Source organism: Calliopsis andreniformis, chromosome 3, assembly GCF_051401765.1.
Source record: "Calliopsis andreniformis isolate RMS-2024a chromosome 3, iyCalAndr_principal, whole genome shotgun sequence".
Lineage (NCBI taxonomy): Eukaryota > Metazoa > Arthropoda > Insecta > Hymenoptera > Andrenidae > Calliopsis > Calliopsis andreniformis.
The window spans coordinates 15784540-15809348 of NC_135064.1; the positions used below are offsets into that span (position 1 = coordinate 15784540).

The following is a 24809-nucleotide window of genomic DNA, read 5'->3' on the forward strand; positions in this document are numbered from 1 at the left end:
ACCTGTTTTGTAATCGCGTTGACCAACGAGGAAAATCGTGATTCTTCATGTCCATGCACACCACCTTCTAGAATATCTTGTTAAATGTATAGACACACCTTCACATCTGCAGCGTGATTCCTTCTTTCTTCGTCTCTTTTATTTTTTCTTCTCTTTTTTTACAACGACGCTAATAGTAGTTACAGTAATAATTGTTCGTTTGATTTGCTCACTTCCCACGCCTTCTTTCCTTCGCAAACGCGGACAAACCGGTGACGTAACTTCGGATGCGTCGATACGAAACGAACGTACTTCCGCGTGAAAGTTCGAGATTAAAAGAGATTTTAATTGAATTACAAGGATACATCGAAATGTTGGTACGCGAGGGACCTAGATAACAAGTGATACGAAGTCCACTATTTGTCGAATCGAACATATTCCCAGGTTTGTTAATCTTCTCTTTTTACAACAGTCAATTAGAAGTTTTTGTTATTCTCAATTTTGAATAAGCCTCCGTGGTCTTGTGTCACTTGGCGTTTCAGATCCCCCCGTTATGCTCCATTATGTGTACAGTGCAGCGCGAAGCGTTAAGTGTGTTTCGAAGTGTTCCAAGTTACGTCACCGATTTAATTAAAACGTACCGTTCGTAGCATCGTGAGGCTCGATTGTTTGACCCAACGATTAACGCAGAAAAAATGATTGGCAGTAGAGTCGCGTGCATCCGAGGAATTTCTGGCTCCTGATCGACACAGATCGACGTTCGGATGGAAATTGAACGATCGAGTCGATGAACTCGTTCGTTGAGGCTTGTAAAATCTACCGTCGGTATTATTCAAAACGATCGTTCCGCCTTGGAATATAAAGTGCGATATCTGTCAGTCATATTGATATGTTTTGAAAGAATATGAAGAAATGAACGATGTTTTTACAAATGTAAGATATGATACCTATATTAATCACACGAATTTTGATCAAATAAATGACTGGTATAAGAAGTATTCACATCAGAAAATTAGAAAGTTCCACGCATTAGTGAGTAAAAGTGAATGAAAATGAAATTGATTAAAATTCTTGCGCCTACAGTATGTTTAAAATTTGTTTGATCTGAGAGCCAGATGTTTCCGGAAGCAGAAATAACGGAATACATCGAAAGAACCCGGAGAAATGTACGCAGTCCTTGTTCGACGGACGTCAGTCGGTAGGTGACATAAGAAAAAATGTACAAAACCTTTATCGTTACGTCGATAAATGATACCCGCTTCCCGCAGAGGATCTAACAAATTAATCCGATTCTACGAGTTTGATTGACGTGCTTTCTCGTATATACACTCATTTATGTATCGTATGTATGCGTTTACACACGCTTTAAATACATATATATCTATATATATATTCATTTTTTATTTATATAAATTTATATATACGTATACCTATGCCCTCGTCTTCGTAGTGTCGCGCACGCTTTCGGAACTCAATGTATCAATCGAATAAAACCCTTAGAGGCAAATGATCGATATCTACCGTATCATAAAATTTCCTAAAATCCATCGAAAACATCGTTATAAACCTTAAATCCCATAGAAATTCGTTATCGATAAAAAACTCGCATAAATTGAATAGTTTCCAGAAGTAGGAAGTCGGCCACGGTTTGGCACTCATCAGCGTATGTAGTCTGCAGGAATGGCAGTGTCGTGGATTCGTCGAGGCTCGTTATCCCGGGACCTAACTGTGCACCTTCAAAATCAGTTCGAATTCGTTGCGAGTTGGTCGTCCCGTTTCGATTCGAGGCTCGGCGAGATAAGTCTTCGTCAGTAACAATCGCAAAGTAGCGTCAGACTAAAAAATGATCTTACATCCAGGAAATTGGTGAAAGGTTGCAGTCTCAACCCGCGAGGCTTAGCAGGCTCGAAGATTCCCATCGGAAGCAATCAGAAGTTCGACGCTCGAGGATCGAGCGAGCACAGTTCCTGGAAGAAGCGTGCACGATCGGTTCGCGACGCGTTTAATTCGGTCGCGTGTTGGATTTAAAAATAGTCGGCGAGCCTTACGTTAAAAGTGCGCGACATTCGAAGAGGGATGTCGGTCTGAAACGGCGCGAACGTTGTCAAAAGAGACGGCGTTCGACGTCAGCGGGGACTCTGTCAGCGTCGTTCCCTCGGCACGGCAGAAATTTACAGAGCGGGAGTCGGAGCGCGCGACGGCCGATTCGTTTCGCGACGCCCCCGCACGGAAATGATCGGTTCTTTCGCTTACATAGAAGTCTTAGGATTAATAACGGACTTAAAGTAATCAACGGTGTGTTAGACGTACGTATAAACTTTACAATGCAACAGAGCCCAACCTTCGAGGCGCGGCGTCTTGGAGACGCTGGTCGCCACCCTCGCGATTATCGTTCTATAACGTTCCACGAAACACTTCGAATAGCTGCGCAATTACGGCCAAATCGGCACACTCGGTATCGCACTCTCGTCCCGATTCTAATACCACGCACGCACTGGACACAGGTGAGCACGGACCGACGACGATGGCCAAACGACGCCGCGGATCCGCGTGGCGAAATCATTTAATGGCTCCTGAAGACGTAATCGAACGGAGGCTAAGAAAATCAGTCTTACGATGTGGCGGGACCGTTTCCTTTCTCTGCGAACGCCGCCTGCTCTTTCAGTGATATACAGGATGTTTCTAAATATGTGGAACACTTTTTGAGGGTAGATTCTAGACACGAAGACGATGAAAAAAGTTTATATGCACTGTATGTCTGGAAAATTAGTTTTTTAGTTATATGTTATTTTATATTGCGTACGGTGTGATACCTTCTTTAAGGTGTATCACTGTGTGTCACTCGTTCAAGGGTCTAGGAATCTAGGAAGGGTTAAGGGAATATTTCTAGGCCTAGTTGGAGTTTAAAGAGGATAGTACACCGTGCAGGTAAGAAAAGGGGCCAGCATTTTACGCAATATAAAATAGCATGTAACTAAAGAACTATACGTTTTCAGGTGTATGTGCATTTGAACCTCCTTTCTTGTCTTTGTATTTAGAATCTATCCTCCCAAAATGTCCCACATGTTTGGGAACACCCTGTATCTCGTACTTCTTTGCCATCTCGGTGAGTCACGCAACTGAATTACCTGAATTTTTTGTAAACTATTTGTTACATGGAAAAATGTTTCAACTGAAAGTTGTTTGGTATCGAAAGGAGCAGACATTTCAATAATTATTTTTTTACATCAAACAACTATTGTTTGAAATTGTTTTTCATGGAACAAATAGTTTATAAGAAAATTCAGGTGACAGTTGTGTGTCTCACCCTGTAGACTCGTTATATTTTCTATAGGTTGAAATTGAATCAGTGAGTTAAAGAATAGTAGATACAAGTCCAAAAGCTACATTTTGAGACACTTGAGCCAGGTGTGTACTTCTATGCATTTTATATATCTGGATCTCAAAGTCAGTGTAAGCGAACACTACCAGTTAGGTTCACTTTTTCCGTGTGACCTAATACACTTTGGCTTTAGAGTCCAGATGTAGTTTTAAGATTATTTGTATTGTTCTTCAATTCACCGATTCAATCATTTAGAGTGAAAAAGGTTTAATTAGTCCAATATCAATTACAATTATTGTTTGATAAGATTAAGATGAGGTACCATTAGCAGGAGTTGGCCTTGAAAACGTGTTCAATGTTAAACTGGCCAGTAATCAATGAGTTTACATCGAGAAAATACCGTACATCTAAGGAATATTGGAGACTAGAGAAGTTTGTCACAAGCTCACAAGAAATTTAGAAATTTTCCTTGCTTCTTAACATAAGCTTACTCAATTGATACCAGATATGTTGTGATCTATAGGATAAGCTTCCAGGCTTCATCATGAAAAGTCCTACAAGAAGAAGTTTCGAATTTCAAGACTATAAAGTCCCTTTACATTTAGAAGAAGATGAATATTCAACCTCATTACAAAATAGCCAATAATCAAAGTGACACAACGTAAACTAATTTCTGCTTTCAAAATATCTTTTCATTCGTCGCTCTGAAAGGGTCAAGGAAGTGCAACGCGCACCGTGTTCCACTGTGGCGCTTGCAAAATGACGCATTGCTCAAGAACGGCCGCTTAAAAGTTGCAGCGTGTCGCAACGAGCCGAGTGGCCGATGACGACGGGGAGGGTGATTGAAGGCGAGCGCGGAACGCGGTTGCAAAAAATAACGACGGACTTGTCTAGAATCGAAGAACGATTCGTGCAGGCCAGCGTGACCAAAATAAATGCTCCCGGTCTGTACCTAGCATGGATACTCTACTCACGTCGCGGCAATTAGTTACGCAATGATCAATTTCACCGACGTCGAGTGGACGTTCTTCCAATCGAGTCCTGACGTTTCCTGCTCCCCATTCAACCGTCCACAATCGATACGTGAGACACTTCTGCTCGCAAGCTACGCTAATTCCACCGATACTGAATTCTAATGGGTCATCTTGGATCCAACGATCAAGTGGCGTTCGAGGGAGGGTAGGAGGGTCCATTTCACTTAGAACGCGAAAATTTTCTCGAATCGTACGCGGCGTCGTTTCCCACGGGGTACGCTGGTGCTCGAAGGACTTTTCCCGTGCTCTGTTCGTACGATTAAGTCTTTGGTCTCGAATGGGTCGCCCGCCGGCTAACGAGTCGCAGCGGTCTGAGCAAATTGTCGTTTGGCACGCACTCCTACACGCGGTCAACTCTCATTCAACCTCTTGACCATTCACTCGTCACGTAACGTGTACGCACGCATCCACGCGCGGATGTAATATAATCTCGTCGGGTCATAGATAAGGAGGAGGGAAGGGCAACGGGTTCGCGTGTTCGTTACCACGCTAATAAACGAATTATACACTTGTACCATGCGTTTCGATACTTTCGACGATGTCCCCGCTCTTCGGTTGCTCCTCGTTATCTATGAACGATTCACCCGCTGGTTCCCAGCAACGAATATAATTTGAATTTTCACCTATGATCGACAGAGAGAAAAAAGGGGAAAGGGACGCGCGAGCTCGCGACGCGTCTTGTCTTTCTTCCGGTTTTGTGAATTTTTTCCTTTTTTTTTTTGTGTGTTTTTACATCTAACCACGTCGCAACGTCGACGAGACACCAGATAGAAGGATTCATTTACCTAACCTCGCATTGGACCACGGGATGGAGAGGGAGAAGGGACATACTTCTTTTTTTTTTTTTTTTGGCCTACCGTGAACATCGTACGGGAAGAAGAGTGCAGGAGGCACACAGGGGAATAGAGAGAGAAATAGAGAGGTGGATTAAACGGCGATAGAGTAGTCGGAGGAAGGATTATTTTGGGTGCTCGGCCTTGACCACAGAGAGCTCCTCAGGCCGAGTTTCAGCTTCTTCAAGGAGTCGATGTCGCACTCGGCCTCGCTGAGCTCCGGCCGATCGGAACGATCGCCGTTCCCCGTCACAACGTTCCCCTGATTGCCTCCTACGAACGTGGTCTCCGCGACCGATATCGGCGGTAATAGTGTGCGTAGAGAGCTCCTGCTGGGAACATGCCATCTTACGGGACAGCCAAAGAAATGAACTTACTACGGGCGAAAACACGATTAGCATAATTTTTTGTTTGTCTCGTGAGCGTTGCTGATTGAGTGACTGTACAGAAGACTTTTTGTATACCGATTGTAAGAAACATAATGAACTGTTTGAAGCAGAAGGTACTGTGCTCCGCTCAAGAGATGGTCCTCGAAAGGTATGCAGGTGTAATTGGTCAGAGTGGAAGAGTACCATCTCGGGGACCATCTCTTGAGCAGAGCATAGTACATACTACTAAACACGTTTCTCTTTACTGTTATTTCATTATCGTATATTGAAAATTAATCCTTGTATTTGTTAGGAAGGTTCTTTATGTTTCTTTGCGTAGTATACTTGGGGAGACTTGGATCTGAGTTTTTTTTACATGATACCATGTCTCGAGGTAGTTTTCCTAGATATACAAGATATGAAACTTATTGGAAACGATAGTTGCACGATATTTGATGTATGACCATGCAGAACTCAAGGCAATACAAGTGGAGTCTTTACTTTTTTATATGTATATTTGCAAATTAGTATTTTTCATCTATGTGTATGGGTGTTAGATGTTTGGCATATGTAGAAGAACTAGAATTATATCTTAAATACCTAGATCGTCCTCTTCGAGGAAGAGACTTCTGTTCTGACATGGGTGAGATGTCCGATGAAGTGCTCGACGTACCGTGGTAAATGAAATCGGAAACGGCCCGAACTGGGGAGAAGATCGCAGATACTATATGACTCAAGTTATGGCTTACGTACGATAAAGGGACACGTACTGTGTTTTAGTTTGCCAGCGTCCAGCTGGTTGGAAGACTCCGTGCGAGAGCTCGTCAGTTGGTCCGGGTCAGACTCGCTCTCGTCGCTCTCCACGTCGCCCGGAGTTTGTTGCTTTCTCTGTTGCCGTCTCCTCGACGAAACACTCTTCATGCTCTACAAATTTACCATAAATGAATTGCCTTTACTTTACAGTTCTCACCATGCAAAATGTCTGTTTCTAACGTAAAAGGGATGAAAAGTTTAAGGAGCATATTCTCCACGATAGAATGTATCTACTTTTAATCAAGTAAGAATTTCTCCGATTAATTTCCAAATTGGGAGACAGTGGCTAATTCTGCTTCACTACAAAGTGAACGTACCGTCGCGGCAGGTGGAGGGCTTGCGCACCCTTCGGTCATGGCGTGCTCGTGATACATGAAACTGTGTAGAAGAGTATTGTTCGGGTGGAGACCTGCCGCAGAGGCTTCCGCCGCGCCTCCCAGTCCTCCCAGCCCTCCCAACCCTGCCAGGCTTCCCCCGCCACCCTCCGAAAGCTGGAACGTAGCGTACGGAGAGATGTCCTCCGCTGTCTCTGTAACCCATTAGAGGCATTGCCTACCTTTCAAATCGCGTCAGGATGACTTGTTTAGGTGTCAATCGATATTCAGCTTTTTGTTACAAAGTATGACTTTAGTGTTTCTTCATTCTTAATGATGGACATAGCGGATTGCATAATGAATCTGATCGGTTGAAGAAGAACTTAGTATAACGAAATACTCATATAATTCCAACTTCAATATGTAATAACATAGTTGCAGACTTTTAGCCGAAGTTTTCAATTATAGAGGCCAGCAAAACAAGTTTCTAATAATATCCCCTTCGAACCGATCAATTCATCGCTTCACTCTGTGCTACAAGCTTTGGTAACTGCATCATGTCTCTACCATATACTCTTCAATTGGTCATTTAAAAATTGATACTGTATTGCGAGGAAATGCTATGTCTAAAGTAGGGTTCCCATAATGTTTTTCTTTAATTTTGATATTTCCAATCGTGGAATATTCTTTAAAAAATGGAGCACGTTAATAGTTAAAATAAGAAAATAAAAATGAATTAGTCAAAAATGTTTCATGGATTACCTACCAGAAGTTCTATTATGTAGTTATACTAAAAACGGAATAAAATCCTAGACCGCTTAAAATAAATTTGGGACACTGTAGAATTTGAACAAAAAAAAGGACTGTCCCGGAAAAATCAGGACGAATGGGAACCCTAGTCTAAAGAATGAAGGGGATGATTAATGAAGGTAGAAGCGATGCATGAAAAAATGTTCAACAAAATACGCTAAGGTAAACGTAGTATCGTAGATATGATCGATGCAAGGAGCGATGATGTAACGATCACACAGAAGGCATGTGAGATCTACAGGTGATCGCATGGAACATGATGATGTAATGAAATGATCCACCTCCGCCCGTGAACCGCAATCGATCGCTAACGGGTCTGTCCCAGCCCCGGTTGAACAGCGCTACGCGTGCGACTTTTACCTGAACAACAATTATAGTACCAAACCTGGCTGTCGTCCGTATCGTAACAAAGGTTCACCTGGAATCTTGTCAGGCCCTCCGCCCGTATTCGCCGCCTGCTGCAAAGCCACCTTATGAATGGTGGCGTAGTAACGCTCCCTTTGCGTCTCCGCGTTCTGTTGATTCTCCTGTGACTCCTTCATGGGTCGCTGCACTCTGTCTCCTAGATATCCTAAGATATATGCATCTTGAACTAGTAATCGATCCCAATTTCAAGGCTCAACGAGCATGATACAGCCAACAACTTACTGTTCCGCCAACGGAATGCCACGATCACTATAGCGACGACTAGGGCGACAGAGGCTATGAGCAATGGCAGCATCACTTTCACGTCCGCGTAAAATGGAACAGCCGAGGCGATACCACGTTTTGACAGTTCTGGGGGTGGCGGTTCTGCAAAGTTTCAGGAACACAGTGCTTTTGGATATAATTCTTTCAACTTGAATAGTATCACCAGCCAAGCGGACTTGAATCTTTCTACCTTTCCCTAGTCGCTCAGAGCTCGAGCTTGGTAAAAGCTGTAGCGATATTTTCAAGCTTACCGCCTTCCTTCGTCAATGTTACGAATGTGAATTCCGCTTGATTACTTCCAGCTACGTTGTGGGCTTCCACCTTCAGCTGGTACACCGAGCTAGGCTGTAGGTTGGTTACCACGAATCGTCGCTGCATTTTGACGCTGTTCGACACGAGGGTCCAATGAAACTCGTTTATGGGTCTGTATTGAATCACAAAGTAAAGGATGGGGCAACCATTGTCGGGCCACACGTGCAGTCTCAGGACCAAAGTGGTCGAGTTTGGACTGAGGAAAGCTGCTGCTGGAGGTATCCCTGGCGCCTGTCCCTGTGTTCGAACCGACAGCACTGGCGAAGATGGACTGCTTCCGATTTTATTATGGGATGTTAGATACAGTTGGTACGTATTTCCACAAAGGAGCCCCTGAATTCGGTAATAAGGTTTCTATACATTAATTCTGCTTTAATATTAATACCCTTTTGAAATGATGGTCTGTACCTTGAGTTCATGACTTGTGGCATGGCGAGAGAGTTGTAATTCATCCAAATTACCATGAGTCGTTCGGTAATGCAACGTGTATCCTGTGAGTGGAGCACCACCAGTATGTCCAGCTTTCCAATGTAATAAAATGCTGCTCGATGTGGAACTTGTTACGTAAAGAACGGGTGCACTTGGTGGTACTGTACGTAGATGAAATAAAATTTCTTGTTACGTCCACAAGGAAAAGCAGGATATCTGTGATGACAGGAATGAAATATTTATAGTTTACCTTGTACGGTCAAGGTATAATGTAACTTGTCTTTTCCTTGAGCGTTCTCCACTTGGCAAGTATAGTTCCCACCATCTTGAGACTGCAGATTTGATAAGACTAGCTCTCCCGATGGCAAAATTTGAATGTTTCTAGTGGTATCGGTACGGATTTGCTCAGTCGACCCTTTATACCACTCTCTGGTAGGGTCTCCAACTGCATTGCAAGCTAGAGTAGCAGACCCTCTCCATGGTCTCACTACGTGGCCCCCGAAAGACGTGATTCTCGCTGGTACTCGATTCGTCGGCACCTGAGCGGCTACCCTGGAACTTTGACCTTCACCTACGCGGGTGCTACCGGTCACCCAAAATTGATATTCTACATGTTGCTGTAAATCAGTCGCCTCGAAGAAGGTACTGGTCGCTGGCAGTGTTTTTTTACCGTGATTCAGTTCCTCTCGCCCATCCATGACTCTATTAAAATAAAGTTTTAAAGTAGTAATCATTTTCTAGAAACACAATTAAGAATGATTATTACAACCTTGTGTATAGATTATATTTAGTAATGATCCCATTCGGCTCCAAAGGTGGAAGCCAAGAAATGAAGAGTGCCTGTGGCGAACTGACTACCACTTTTATGTCTGCAGGACTGCCTGGCACTGTGCAGAAAGATCGTAATGGTTAAATATTGTTATAGAAAATTATTTTCAGGGCAAGAAATTTACCATCTTCTTCAGTTTGGCAGTAGGTTACTGTGGTGGGCACTCCATCTCCAACCCTTGTAAAAGCTAACACTTGAATGGTGTAATTCGTGTATTTTCTAAGTCCCGAGAGGACAGCGGTTAAAGCACTGGTCTTACGAACCTGAAAAAAGGTAAAATAGAAAGAAATTGAATTTGCAAATTATTGTATAGAAAGTATTGTATACAAAGACTGAAAGAATGTATGCTTACTTCCATTTCATCGACGCTGCGCCACATGTCAGCCAAAACTGGCTCATAATGCAGTTTGTATCCTTGAATAATACCATTACTGTGCGTGTTAGGAGGCGGCTGCCAAGATACTTGAAGAGATTGTGCGGATAACGCGGCACATCTCACGTCTTCTGGCGGCATGCTGGGAACTGCATAAATCAATTTCGTTTGTATAAGAATATCATAAATTCAAATGACTCCACTTTTTCACGCAATAATGTGACTCACCGTCTTCCAGTGTCTGTGTGAGCAAAGGTTCAGAAAGTGGTCCGGATCCAACTTGATTATACGCCTGAACAACCAAAGTGTACTTTGTGTAAGGTCGAAGACCTGTTAGCCGAAGTTCCGCGCCCCCTTCTTCTCCGTCGCCAGATACGGAACTGAAGTTGTACGAGGGATTTGCCGAGCTGAAAGAAGATTCCTAACGTAATGGAGTTCCCGACTAGAACCGCTAAGTGCATTTCAAACTATTTACATAATTAAATTCTGGAATGTATACAGCATGTCCATTTTCTATCTTCAAGCCACAAATAAGCACAATAAAGTGTGCATTCATAAAATAGAACAAGTCATTTTATTTTTGCATCTAATTCGTTTTTAATTGAATTTCGTAATTTATTTAATTTCTGCATCTATTTTTCCTTTATTTTTACTTCCCACTCTTATCATAGTATGGAACACTCTAATATTGCCTTATTTATAGTACTCACCTATATATTAAATAAAGAAATAAATAAATGAATAAGTTCGCTGAGGCAATTTGAGCAATTCTTTCAACTAGATCACAGTGTATTTCAAAGTAATATAATTTTAAACGAACACTTAACTATAAAGGACATTTTCAGAGCGGAAATATCGCGAAACTTTATGAACTTTCTGAACGACCTAATAAAATCCTAAAATTCGAATCGATCGATGTCCGTCTACCACAAACTAACACGCTCACCTCGTTTCCCTGTAGCCGACGTTAAATCCCTGGATGTCGCCGTGTCGAAGTTCAGGCAGCGGTGGTGACCAAGTGATTAAGATTTCAGAGGAGGACAGTGCCCTCGCTGCAAGATTAATCGGGGGTCCAGCAGGTCTCTGTGGCTCGGTTCGGACAACGAGCTCTGACGAGGGCACTGATCTACCAGCTGGCCCTTCGGCTATTACACGTATCGTGTACCTAGTCGCTGGTTTTAACTCGTCTATGAGGGCAGCGTAGGGGAGGGGTGGTCCAGTGAATTCTTGCTGTTGCCACATACCACCTGTTATGATGGAAATTATTTTGTGTTTGGTATTCCACTTCACCACTGAATTACAATATTTCGCTAATCTTAGGGCAATATTCACCTTCGCCTTCTTTATATTGAAGAATGTACTTTGTCACTTCACTGGTGTCCTGAGACTTATGCTGCCACTTAACGTTAATACTTCGACTGGCAACCATTGCGGTTTCTAAGGTATTTGGAGGCTGTGGTGGTTCTAGGGTGTGGTACAATTTTTTATTTTAAGGATTATTCTATGAAGCCTGCATTACATTTTACAGCGACTATCGTACCTTGTACGAGGAGTTGCACTAGCTGTTGATCACGACCATAAAGATTGCTCGCCTGACAGAAGTATGCACCACTGTCGGACGCTTCAGCATTAGAGATTTGCAATTGCGCTATCACACCATCTGGCGTTACTTCTCGCTTCACTGTGACCCTTCACGTCCAGCAGAATATTCATTATTATTAAAATAAAAATAACCAAACGAAAAAGCTTACTTAGATCTGCTCTAAATCCATTAAACCATTAATAAACAAATTTTCTAAGATAATCGTATATTCGATTAAAAAAGGGTTGCTAGACTTGAACCTTGATCCACGACATAGATCAGCAGATTAGACCAACTAGTGTCAAAGTGTTCATTAGCTCTCATGCTAAGTGGCTTTACCGATAGTTTGTCGAAGGGTTTAACTCGATCTTTCCGCCTTTCAGCCAAGTGACGGTGACTGGTGTATCACCGTGCACCTCGCAATGCAAGGTTGCAGTGTCACCCTTCTTCACGGTGACGAGCCTCGAAGGCGCCGCGAAGTACGGAGACGCTATCAAAATAACAAGAAGGGAGACTCTCAGAGCGATGCATTGTGCATTCTGCTACGTTTTATCGTGAGCAAGAATTTTTCGCTCCGGGAGAAAGTTTCATTGTTTCGTAACCGTCCCGTTCCCCAAGTACAAAGCAAACACGGACGCGATACTTACAGTTCACTTTCAGCTGGACCACTTTCCCGATACCGCTCCCGATGCCATTGCTCGCCTGACAGAGGTAAAATCCTTCTCTGTCTTCCTTCACGTGTTGCAACAGTAGCGTACCATTACTGAGGATTTTCGTGTACGCTCTTTCCCGCAACTCCTCGTATTCACCGGATTTGCTCCCTGTTCCGCAGGGATAACGAATCATTTCGCATTGTTGGTCGAGTGTACCAGAAGACGATACAATATAAAAAGCTTTCAAAGTATTGGCAGGTACCTGCCTTTTGGAATATATTTTCTAATTAATCTAATCCTTTGTAAAAGAATCCTACGTTTGAGACTTCTATAGTTTTTAATTCTTCGAATTTTAACATGGGTATGTTGATGAAGTCGAAACTTTTAGAAAGCAATTATTTTCATTTTTAGTTTAATTCAGAAGAATGAATTTTTTAATTGTTGAGAATTTTCGTTAATAATATCTATAGTTAAAGATTGTCAAGCATACACTTTTGGGTGGATATTCTTGGAAAATTTTAATTCATTTATTTTTGTAATATTTTAGTCATTAAAATGTCATGAAACTCTACTTGAGAAATTTTCTTAGAGGAAATACTTGCTAAATGCTGTTACTAAAGAAACTGTTGTAAATAATTACCGTATCGTATACTTTACTCTGCTCTCAATCTTCATCTACTTATACATTAAAGCTTCATTTCAGAGTTATTAATTATTGAGAAACTGGCGATGTGTACTAGCCACGTCAGACACAACGAAATCAGTAGAATGAGTCCCAAGTCAAGCATAGCAAAGCCAGTAGAATAAATTTTAAGTCAGACATGGCAGAATCAGTAGAATGAGTCCCAAGTCAGACATTTCACACAAAAAGCGTTTTCTCAGCAATTAATAACTCTTTAACAAGGCCACAAACGCATTTTTATTATTCTTGACTTCAGTCGTATTTCAGTTATATTATTTTCCAAATAATAAAGAACCACTGACCTGTAGCTTTTTTCCAAACAATAGTGGGGGTAGGCACGCCTTGTGCTTGGCAATGCAAAGCGACGTGCTTGTTCCTCTCGACGCTGACGTCCGTGGGTTCCACGATCCATCGCGGAGGCACTGGAAACCAGAGCAGAGAGGTTTAGATGGATCCACCGAGCAAACTCGCATTCACGTTACGTTTTACTGGTCGTTAGTGATTTAGAGACAGGTACGTCGTGATAAAGAGTCGTGAAAAGCGCGGTCAAAGAAGGTCGAGCTCGTCGACGGTGTGGCGCGACGTCGTCGAAGGAGAGCCACCAAGACCCGCAGTATGTACAACGGTACTATACACTGTACAAAGTGGAAACGCGAGACAGAATACAGAACGACGATGCCTGCCGTCGACGAGTACCAATCGTTCCCTTCGTCGTGACTCTACAATCTCGCGAGCCAATATCGTTTCGCGCGCTAACAAATTTTGACACTCTGATCTCAGAAGTAGTTTCCGTTCTTTTTCGTTTCTTCGGGTACACATGGTGGATGGCAAATTCGCGTCATGAGAGAGTGACAGAGACAATTAAGAGACAAAGTGAATGAAGGTTCGTGGGTGAGGTACAGTATGGAAGTGGGCTGGAGGTCGATGCGAGGCGTCTTCGATGAGGCGAGCGTTCACGTCGCTTCTACTAGTTCGCAATGTCATTCGGACGGAAACGACGGACTTTGTTTCTACGGAGGATCCACCAGTAAGCGATTCAATTTACACACTCATGACCAGTAACCCAAAGGTACGATACTAGAGAGGGAACAGAAGAGGAGACAGAAAAATTGAAAAAAGAAAGAAAACGAGAGACGTACAAGAGAACTGAAACAAGAGGTGGTTTAGTGCACAACGAAGCGTCTATCGAGACCTCTGTCAATATCTAGCTACGGCTGAAACGAAATATCGCCACTATGAGAGACAGTGCATATCGTCTAATGCGGAGACCGGAGGTGGTTGTTGCCCGTCGTACGCCGCGCATCGATGCTGTATCGAGAGTTTGAGGCTTGTCGTTTCGGAGTGTACTGTTTGGCGGGTTCTACTTCTTACGGTGGTGAAAAACGCTGCACAAGCGAGATACTGTGAGTGGGAGTTCCAACGTTTTACAAGACGGCAAATACCGGCCACGCATTAACGCGTGCGACAATATAATATATATATAGATATATATATGTATCCGTGTATGTGGGTGTATGCATGTAGGTGTCCAACAAGTGTGTGTGAATATATATATATATATATTGGTGATAGAGAGATACAGATAGAGATAGAAAGAAGAGACAGAAAGAGAGAGAGATAGTGAGAGAGAGATAGAGAGAGAGAAAGATAGAGAAGAGAGAGAAACAAGAACTCTCGGAAGAAAAAGGCGCAAGTTAGGTAGGACGTGTGAGGTACGGATGAAGAGCATGTCGGCGGAAGACCGAAAGATACATATCTCGTGGAAAGGCGAATAATAATATATATATGTATATATAGATATATCAAGTACCCGCTTCTAACGACTAGTTCGATGAATACGAATTTAATTAATAATAATACGTACTACTAGCCTACATTACTAGGTCGCTTGGAAACGTCAGGGCACGTATTTTGCGAGTATCATAATCGGGCTGAAATTCGATCGTTAAATTTTGGATATGTCAGAAGGTTCTGCTTTTCGAATCCACTTTTGAGTCTTCATTTGCCGCGGAAGGGCGATGTAATTTAGGGGATGAATGACTTTCGTCGCGCTCGTGCCCGGCGTCTCGCGGCGACCAAGGAAATATAAAAAAGAGAGCGTGACAGATAGAAAAGACAGTGAGAAAACATGCAGAAGTGTAATCAAAAAAGAGGTTGCCTTCGAACGAGCCCAAAGGAGAGTCAGCGCGCATAGGTTGGTGAAGATTTATTTTTTGGTCGTGAGCAGAGTGGGCACGTGCTCGTACTCGGGTGATTAAAGAACGCTTAAGAGTTACATATAAAAAAGTAAGTACGATATATACAAAGAGATACACACGTAAGGTATATATACACACACACATATATATATGTATATGCAGAGAAAGAGAGATAGATAGAGAGAAAATCACTACATTGTAGAAAAAATTAATCATGCAGATAAAGTGTGTACTTTTTATGCTCACATACACGCACGCACGTACGCAGGCCAGAGAGAGTTTTCTTTTGATTCGTACATATCATTACTTTTTATCTGCTTTTTTCGTAACAAATCTGTTGCTGCTGTTGGTTGCTCCGTTTTAAAAACAAAAACCAGTAAAATAAGGAAAGGTGCAAACTGTTACCTTTATTATTCGGTCAAGTCAAGCAAACCTCGGGGGGTCCACGAGATACCGACGCATTCCCAGAGAGCCAAAGCAACGTAAATGTAATACACACTGTGTCTGGGGGAATTGGATTCAATGGAATTCGAAGGAAACGGGGAGAAACTGATGACTAGGAGGTCCGATGATGACCACATGATCTCGCTGGGAGCAGACTTTTCTTCGATAAGTAACAACGCACAGTTATCTTAAAATCATATGATAAATTCGTTAGATCCTCGTCTTTGATCCAAGCGAGATTAACGATGATTAACGATGGTGACGCAGGAATTAAGTGAGTAAGCGTTATGATATGATAATGGTAATGGACGATGATAACGGTGATCATGAAGGAAATGGGGTTGATGAATTCTTCAGGAACGTAGGACTGGGTCCTTTAGGTACATTCTCGACCTCGACGATGTTTTACAATTATCTTCTCTTAATATAAGAACCGAGATGTAACCGATATGTAAAAGAGATACAAATATTAAAAATCACTAATTTGTCAAACTTAACTAATATAATATTCTACAAATATAGCCACAAGTTTAATCAGATGATACAACTTACAAAGACTCCAACTTCCTCCAATATTATCTTAAACCCGCTTCTAGATAAATAGTATCGTCCCATATACATTTAAATGCAAAAACTAATGACTTCAAAATTGCATTAAAACTTTCTTCCTCCAACAACTTCATCTGAACTATATCAACGAGGAGGCGAAAGAAAAAAAAATCAATATCACCGTTCAATAGCTGCCCCTTCGTTCAAATCCACAAGAGAAGGCTACTAGAGTAATTCACTTCAAGAAGAATATATCGCTATGGCCCCGGTCACAAAGTGATCAAAGAGCGGATCAAGGGATTTCCATCGCGAAGAAATCGTATCCGTCGAGATCGATGAAGTGAAGAATGGGCTGGGGAGTTACTTGGGTGAATGGGTCGTGGGAGATCATGGTGGAAAAGGGTCGCCGATCATCTAGTTACCTTTTACCTGTAGCTTGGCCGTGTACCTGACCTCGGCGGCGGGGTTCGCGGCGACGCAGGTATAGTCGCCGGAGTGCTCGGCCGCGAGGTTCGTTATTCTGAGGAGGCTCGAGTAAGGATCCAGTTGGGAGACGTTTGCGACGGATGCGAGATTCGGCGGCAAGGGAAAGGGACTTTGGCCGTCTTTTAGCCAGGATATAGTTAGGGGTAGATCACCCGCCGCGACCCCGCACACCGTCCGCGTCCGCATCCCCTCGGATAGTCCCTCTTGGAACGTAAATGGCTCAATAATAGGGGGTACTGGAAAAGGTCAAGAGAGAAGAGAGAACCATACGTGAGAGCGAGAAAAAGATGGCACCAAAAAATAACGCAAGAACCTTTGTACCAGGTACATGTGTTTTTATATATATATATGTATAAATATATATATATGGTTCATATAGTAGCGATATGTATATATATTATATAGACAGTAGTACGTCCATGTATATGTATAGATATATATAGAATATAATATGTATATATATATACGTAGAATATGTACAATAGAGGCAGTATAGTAACGTAGCAATGTAGAGGAGAGAGAGGGTGGCCCCGCCGCGGACCTGCCCCTGCCGCCCTTAAACACCTTGTACACATAATTTAGCATCGCACACTCACGCTGCATACGGTCGTTCCCAACGCAAGAGCTAGCATTCGTCGACCCCTCGGAAACACTTTCTCTCAAAGGTCTCTAGTAGTCAGAAATTTTGTCAGATTCGCGACTTGGGTGTATCATTCCCATGTAACAGAGTCGAAAATGTACTGTTACCGAACAGTAAAGCCAGTGGTAAAGTCAGTGAAGCAGCTTTTCGAAAGGTCGATGCAAGGAGTCGAGGAAGAAACGTAGGAGATGATAAGTGGCAGGTCTCGTGCAGGAGGATGAACCACGCTAAGCGTGAGCCGTCGTCGAGTACACGTCACCAGGTCTCTACGTTCCCGTGTGACGTCCGAGGCATCGTAATGAGATCCATCGCGAATGAACGCGTAAGAATTGAACGGGGCTGTGCGATTCTCACAGAGTCTTCCACGTCTAAAGCTATTTACAGCGACGACAGAGAAAACGCACTGGTACATGTTCAGTTCCAGAGGGAAGCAAACGTGAGTCGCATCGACGGACGCCACGTTCTCGTGGGAGGGCACACTCTGTGCGATCCTCACGCGATTCATTCCCGAGTGGGCAACCGTGTACGCACTCATACGATCGTCACTCGTACAGATTTCGGGCGGACAGGCGGTCGTCGGGCAAAAGTGAAGGGGGCCTAGAGGAGGATTACCATGAACCACAAGCCGCTGCGTGTGTGATACCTCTGCGGCCAGATTACGGGCCACGCACGAGTAGTTGCCGTTGTGATCTGGAGATAAACTTTCAATCATCAGTATGCTATTGTACTGGTCCATATTGGTCACACTGACTCGCTCCGACGGGCCCATCGATCGTCCGTCCTTCAGCCAGGAGATCGACAGCGGCAGATCGCCTCTTGTCACCGAGCATGTCAGCGTGGTTCGTTCGCCGAGATGGAGATCACGATCTGCCGTGAATGGGCTAATTTTGGGGGGAACTGGAATAATAACAACGACAGCTCGTGAGCTCGAGTACGATACTCGGAGATAAACACATCCTGGAAGCCTGGAAGAGCATCGTCGAATCCTAGAAATCGCACTTTCGTTCCCCACTTATGGCGCAGTCGCTTTTCGTGCATCGGGTCCTCCCGACGCGTATTTGCGATTGCTTCGTCTTTGCCATCGAGTGAATGGCCGAACCTTGGAACCGTCCAGTCTTTAGAACGCCTGGAACAATCGTGGAATAGGAAATCGAAGCTATGATCTTACCGATCACTGCGACGTCTCCGGATCTCCTTGCGCTGTGTCCTTGCTTGTTCCTCGCTGAACACGTGTAGACACCAGCGTCGCCCTTCTTCTGCACGCTCGAAATAACCAGAGTGCCGTCTGGGAGAACCTTTTGACGAAGATCGTCGGGCAGCTCGCGATTCGCTCGTTCCCATTTAATCTCTTCGATGGGATAGCCAGCAACTGGACACTTCAAGCGGAGAGTCTCCCCTGCGACTGCGGTTACCTTTGGGATCAGTCGGATGTATGGAAGACCTACAAGAGGAAATTGTTATTGTGAAATAATTAGTATTAATTGTGTGCTTGATAATAGAACTAAAGAAAATAGAAACAACTGTCTAAGGGATTCCTCTTTTACTTTTTTTACCACTAAATCTTTTATCTCATTTGTTGGTATCGATTAAATTAGAAGCCTTAATTACACGTACTTAATTTTTCTTCCCCTTCGTATTATAGCTAAGAAGCTATGTATTTAAAATTTCATTTTCCACACATTCATAGAGAATTTCGCCACAATCAGCATTAAGGTCTTTCCGAGTATTCTAGAGTTGCAATGGTCTGACTACGGACGCTATGGTTCTACTACTTGCGCAACGAAATTGCCCTCCCACGGATAAAACTTGACGCAAAAGCTTAATATAATAGTTCAACTGTTGGTTTCATACAAAATGGAATACAACTAGTATCACCGAGCTTTTCCGTCGAGACTAAGGCTGTGTATTAGCTCTGTATCCGCCAAGCAGTCTGATATTATACGGGATAATACCACTTCCACCCTTTCCTGCACTATAGTTTCATATTACGCGATATTTAAAATACATTCATAAATAAGTGCTTCAGTATTGAATTCAGAAGGGTTTCGAATATCATGTCGAGCAATTGACATTGGCTATTAAATTTCATTATGAAATTTACCGTAAACGTTGAGACGAGCAGCATGAGTGACCTTTCCAGCTCGATTTTCAGCAGTGCAAGAGTATTCCCCGCCATCCTCCACCATTACATGGCTAATATTGACATGCGAAATAACATCGCCGTGGACTGTGACGTATTGACCTATGACGAACCTTCGAACATGAAAACAAAAACGTTTTTTATCAAATTTAAACAAATCTTCTCATACGAAACAGTATGCGCCATTATACTCGTGTGCAGCTACATACGTCAGTCAATGTAAAATGAAACGTTTCGAATAAAACTACAAATTACTAGTTCAGCTAAAAATCCCCGAAATTAATTAACAAACTTCTGCAAATTGAGCGTGCCTACAGCAAACAGGAGCTTTTGAATTTTTGGTTCACTGCACGTTGGTGAAATTACTTTTTAATTACAGACCAGGAACGTGCAGTTCGAAACTAACAGTACCGAGGGAGAAATCATACGTTCGGTGCATACTGAAAAATAGGTTTCCTATGACAATCCAGGCGGATCGGTCGCGTTATGCTCGAGGGCATAGATGCGCGACAGCAAACGGATGGTCGTTTTTCCGTTACGAAGGAAGGAAATGGTTGAGAGCGATAAAACGGGCATGGACGAAGAATCACAGAACGTCTTTTATGCCGATCAGTCGTTAAACCGTATGAGAGCGCCTCGTCATACCCTTGTGTGTCCACGCCTCTCCCTTTCCCCTCGAGCACACCCGTTCCTCCGCCGTCGCAATAAATATTCCACCTTCTTGCCTGGATATTGCACTTGAAATTGAAATTGGCCCCGGTGCAGACGCGACCACCGCTCCGCCATTCGCAGGGGGATTGCATTTTAATTACGAGGTATCGAGGACGCGTTAAAGGCATCGTTCGCGCGAGTTATGATCGGGTACCTACAGTTCGCGCAACGATCGCAGGCGAAATTTCCGATTCCAAACGTTTCCTTCACTTTCAAATATAAAGATGTTTTCAACGAAACGATTCCCGGAAGAATTACGTTTTACGGTAGCAATTTGTGACGAACCACGCGTATTACCTTTCTTTTTATGTTGTTTGCCTTTTACGGACGTGCTTTTTTTTGTGTCATAAGTTGCGCTACAATAAAGACGATGTCGGTGCTACTGTGGTTTATCGGGGAAGTATCGAGGTTCAAACCTGAACTGTGTTGGTGAGGATTAAAGATTAAATTAAATTGCTTTAATAAATTGCTTTAATAAATTGCTCTAATTTTTGGGAAGATTCATCTTTTCTAAGTCTAATATTGATAGGCCTAGTTTTAGATTCAGGTTGGAAATGAAAAATTGGACATCACTTTTTTCTTCTGTTACAATTTTTCAATCGTTTGTTTCATCATACTTTTATAACTTTCCTTTTTCAATATGCAGATATTTTGTTAGCAATGTTTAGATAAAGCTTACCTTCCATTTGTTGGCAGAGGGAAGCCATCCAGAGCCCAGGAGACTTGTGGTGTGGGGTTTCCAGCTGCAGAGCATTTCAGGGATACGGCTGGTCCAGGTTGCAACGTTTGCTCGATGAATGAATATAGCAACATCGGTGGTGCATCTGAAATAAAAATAGTACAATGGGTTAGAGGCTGCCTTCTAGCCGACGACCCATGTCCAAAGGGACGTGGTTACATTTTCTAGTCTCCATTTCAGTGTTCTCTACTGAATAGTTAATACTCTTTCTTCAATAGTCAATAGCATTTCAATATTCAATAGTCAGTCATCGATAGATGCTCAACTTTCTTACTTAAAGAAATCTGAAAGAACATTACAAACTCAAACAGTACTCCAAGTACGCGCAACCTCTTTCTACTTCTAAAGACTTGAACTCTCGAGATATCTTTTGGGAACGCATCAACCCCTCTCACCTTTTCGAAAAACCTTTTTCGAGCTTTCACGTCATTCGTAAAAATCGATTGAAACGCAGCACTCCGTCCATTTCTAGTCACCTATATTTTTCTTTCAACCCCCTTCCCTCCAACACTTTCACGCGCGCGCTTTCATACAACATCAAAGAATCATTTAAAGCCGGCGCGGTTATGAAACGCGAAGCGAAATATCGAAAGAAATACGTGACACGCGAAGCAAGGTTTTTCCTCTTTTCCAATGGGACTCCCGCGCTAGCGAAGTTTCGATCAGCCTCTCTGGCGGCGCCGATGAAAAGGAAAGAGCGTGTCCAAGTCAGCGATCAATCCCGAGCATTCGATTCACGCAGCGACCGCGGGGCGAAGCAATCGAATCCATCTCGTTAAGAACGAGAGCCACCAAGGATGGTACGTACATACATACCTACTATTCGCGCTCCAAGAGAAGTCCCCTGGACTGCCTTACCTCTAATGCCTTCCAGGGGACTTCTCATGAGACACGAATAGTACATATATCAACGAAAGTAGAATCCCCGCTGGTCGTAGAGGAGAGAGAACAAGAGGCAATAGCATGAAAGACCGTCGCTGTCGTTGGGGGAGGAAAAGAGAGAGCCAGGGGGAGAGATTCTTGATTCTGAAAGCCGCCACGCCTGCCGCGCATCGCGATAGAAAACGAAAGACAATGGGTTCGCTGCGACGGAAGCACGGAGAATATTTTTTTTTTTTCTCTTGATGTTTCTATCTCGACGACACGATGGCAAGGTGAGTGGAGGACGAAAGAACGAGAGAAGGTATTATGGAGGCTGGTGGGAGGGCGAAAGTTCCAAGATCGAAGCTGGAGAGAGTTTCTCCGGCGATGCAAGGACGAGGAACTTTCTCATAATTAAAAGTGTCGATTTCGTCGTCATTAAAAATGCTCGAGCGTCCCGTTACAAAGGACAGTTCCGTCCTGTCTAGAGTCTGGAGGAGGCAGACGCAGAGCTGGCACGGAGTACTTTCGGCTAGGTGAATGGGGATAGTCTTCGTAGGCGTGCTCGCGGATCCGTGCGGAAATTGATGAATCTCGTCTCGATGCCTCCGAGCGATCGTCAATACGTAGTCGCGGGACCGCGAGAACTCGATCTCGGACTTTAATGAAACACGGTATCCCAGCTGCTATTTATTCTGTCTGCTTGCGAGGAAACTTGCGTCGCAAGAATCTGCAATGTCTGTGTATGTGGGTGTTGGAATGTAGGCGAAAGGAAACGCCTCAAAGTCCGTGGAAAAGAGTTCTGTCTCGAGGTATTCTAGAGATAGTTGAATACTGTAATCAGCGGAGTGTGGAGATAGAGAGGGCGAGGAGAGGGTGTGAAAGACAAGCGTTCGGGATGGGCTCGCTGAAGTTTGTATTGGAATGGAAGCTTGAAATGAGTACGTGTGGAAATTTTGAACGTGGTACGAAATTGTGAATTATACGTTGAAAATGTCGTAGTCGACTTTTTATACTAATTACTGCTAATTATGAAGAAAAAAAGGTAGACTCGTAGTACGTTGCTTTGAATTTCTTCGACATAGGTATTTCAACGTATTAACTTTTTTACCCATAGTTTCGGAGTTAAGTATGCTTTTAGGTATAATTAAGAATTGTGTTCTATACAGAAAAGGCATCTGTCAGAGCGCTGTTTTGTACTCACAGGTTTTCTAGAATTTCTGTGTTTCATCACGAGAAGATTTAAAAATTCCTGATTTACCTACGTATTGTTGAAACCGTGAATCTTCATTCCTCGACAAAATACGAGCCAGCATGCCACATCCACGGTGCAAAAAGAAATTTCATAACGCACAGTACCCTATAATTTCTACTTGAACGTAATATTCACCGCTCGCCACCTCGCGTTTTTAATATACGCAAATTCGTGCTTGCCTTTTTTCCCTTCTCTTTCAAAGCCACGTACAGCCAGGAAAATTAAACAACCACGCGGTTCTGTCGAGTAGAATAGGTTCGAGGTAATCAGAATACGATCGAAACCCAAACTATTCACCATTGATGCGGTTGCAACTTATCAAATACGCTGTACTGTTGTAATTGCAAACGGAGCTTCTATATTACGAAACTGATCTGGATCGTATTAGGTATGTTGTTCAATTAATGCAATACAAGTGTCTAGAATTATTAGAGTAATTAATGGTAAAATAAGTAGGTAAATACCTACTGGAGTGCTTGAAAGGTTGCAGAGGAAAGGGATTAAGAATGCATAGACAGATTGAGATAACTAATCAGCTGAGTGTTCATGGTACAAGAATTCCCTTTTGTGCTGGCATATTGTACTCTGTCTATCCTTGCTGCTAAGTAATCATTTTAGTCTACTATATCTTGCGACAAAATGCAACATAGTTTGCCTGCAACTATCGAGGTTGCAGGTATTGAAGTTCCATCGTATGCAGAAGTTCCAAACAGCCACAGGGTTGTTTGAACAGAGATTGTCCACAGTGTTCGAGTGATCAAAGCAGATTGTCTAATCGTAACCCTTTGGCAAGATTTCCGATCACAGTGTTCTTAATTTCGAAAAGAAAAATAATCTACAGTGAAAAATTGCCCATCGAGTTCATATGTGAAAACCTAAGCAAGATTGTTATGAAAAGAAATGTAGGTATAAGAAAAACTTTGCATAGGTACGAAATATTAGAAATTCATATCATGAACTATTCAATGGTTTCGAAGACATAAGGAACAGGCAATTGTCACGAAAAGACACGATCGATCGAACACGAACACGTGTTTCTCTGACACTTTTTCATTGTTTTTACATGGGTCCCACATGTCATGAAGCACCCTGTATAATGGACAAGAAGATAATCAGCATATACAATTGTGTGAAGTCCATGATCGGTCTTTAAATCGATAAAATTGTCGTCTCAGAGTATTGGTAGGTGTGCGCCTCTAAGGGAAAGAGAAAGCACCGGAACTCGAAAATCTTTCGAAAAGACAAAGTACCAGAAGCAACTGTCTACTTTTCTCCCGCCATTCCCTTGATTCGCGGTATTAGAAACGCGGTATTGTCCCTTCCTCTGTGCTTGTCACGAAATTGCAACGAGCCGGTGGTCCTCTCGCGCCCTCTCTCTCTCTCTCTCTCTCTCTCTCTCTCTCTCTCTCTCTCTCTCTCTCTATCTTTTCCCCGGCCATGGTACGTCCTTATACAGCGGCACACCGCTTGCACGAATTCCCTTTGACGTAAATTCCGTGCATTACCGACGCTGACGAGCGAGAGACGCTAACTTCATTGTTGTTTCAAAGGCCCTCCTCTGGCTACCAGCTGCCTCCACGTCCCTCGCCAACGGAACCGTCCCTCTTTCATGCAGCACTCCTCCATCCATAGGTGGGCGGTCCAGATATAGGGCAAACGGGCGAGAGAGACGCCGCGTAGCGGTTACCAAAGAGTGATGCATGGGGGACAGAAACGTAGAGAGGCCAAGGGAGGACGGTAGGAGCTAAAGCGGCATAAAAGAA

At 43.2% G+C, this 24809-nt stretch overlaps 1 protein-coding gene across 12 annotated transcripts in view; it reads right to left on the reverse strand.

Annotated features, from left to right (window-relative positions):
- Nucleotides 1-5262: 5262 nt before the first annotated feature.
- Nucleotides 5263-24809, reverse strand: part of Dscam2 (Down syndrome cell adhesion molecule 2) — a 99243-nt gene continuing 79696 nt past the window's right edge. The window contains exons 8-30 of one of the 12 annotated variants that reach the window (XM_076392953.1): nt 20871-21015; nt 19442-19593; nt 18509-18781; nt 16637-16936; nt 13326-13445; nt 12336-12509; nt 12028-12178; nt 11647-11795; nt 11439-11570; nt 11053-11353; nt 10335-10513; nt 10086-10255; nt 9858-9996; nt 9674-9791; nt 9155-9606; nt 8884-9065; nt 8415-8808; nt 8122-8265; nt 7859-8044; nt 6667-6878; nt 6307-6460; nt 6137-6260; nt 5263-5497 (exon numbers count right to left, since the gene is read on the reverse strand). In XM_076392953.1, the coding sequence (XP_076249068.1) occupies nt 5263-5497; nt 6137-6260; nt 6307-6460; nt 6667-6878; nt 7859-8044; nt 8122-8265; nt 8415-8808; nt 8884-9065; nt 9155-9606; nt 9674-9791; nt 9858-9996; nt 10086-10255; nt 10335-10513; nt 11053-11353; nt 11439-11570; nt 11647-11795; nt 12028-12178; nt 12336-12509; nt 13326-13445; nt 16637-16936; nt 18509-18781; nt 19442-19593; nt 20871-21015 (4586 nt within the window). Of the gene's footprint in view, nt 5545-6136; nt 6261-6306; nt 6461-6666; nt 6902-7858; nt 8045-8121; nt 8266-8414; nt 8809-8883; nt 9066-9154; nt 9607-9673; nt 9792-9857; nt 9997-10085; nt 10256-10334; nt 10514-11052; nt 11354-11438; nt 11571-11646; nt 11796-12027; nt 12179-12335; nt 12510-13325; nt 13446-16636; nt 16937-17952; nt 18238-18508; nt 18782-19441; nt 19594-20870; nt 21016-24809 lie in introns of those variants that run through there. The other 11 variants (XM_076392951.1, XM_076392955.1, XM_076392950.1 and 8 more) reach the window with 11 other exon arrangements.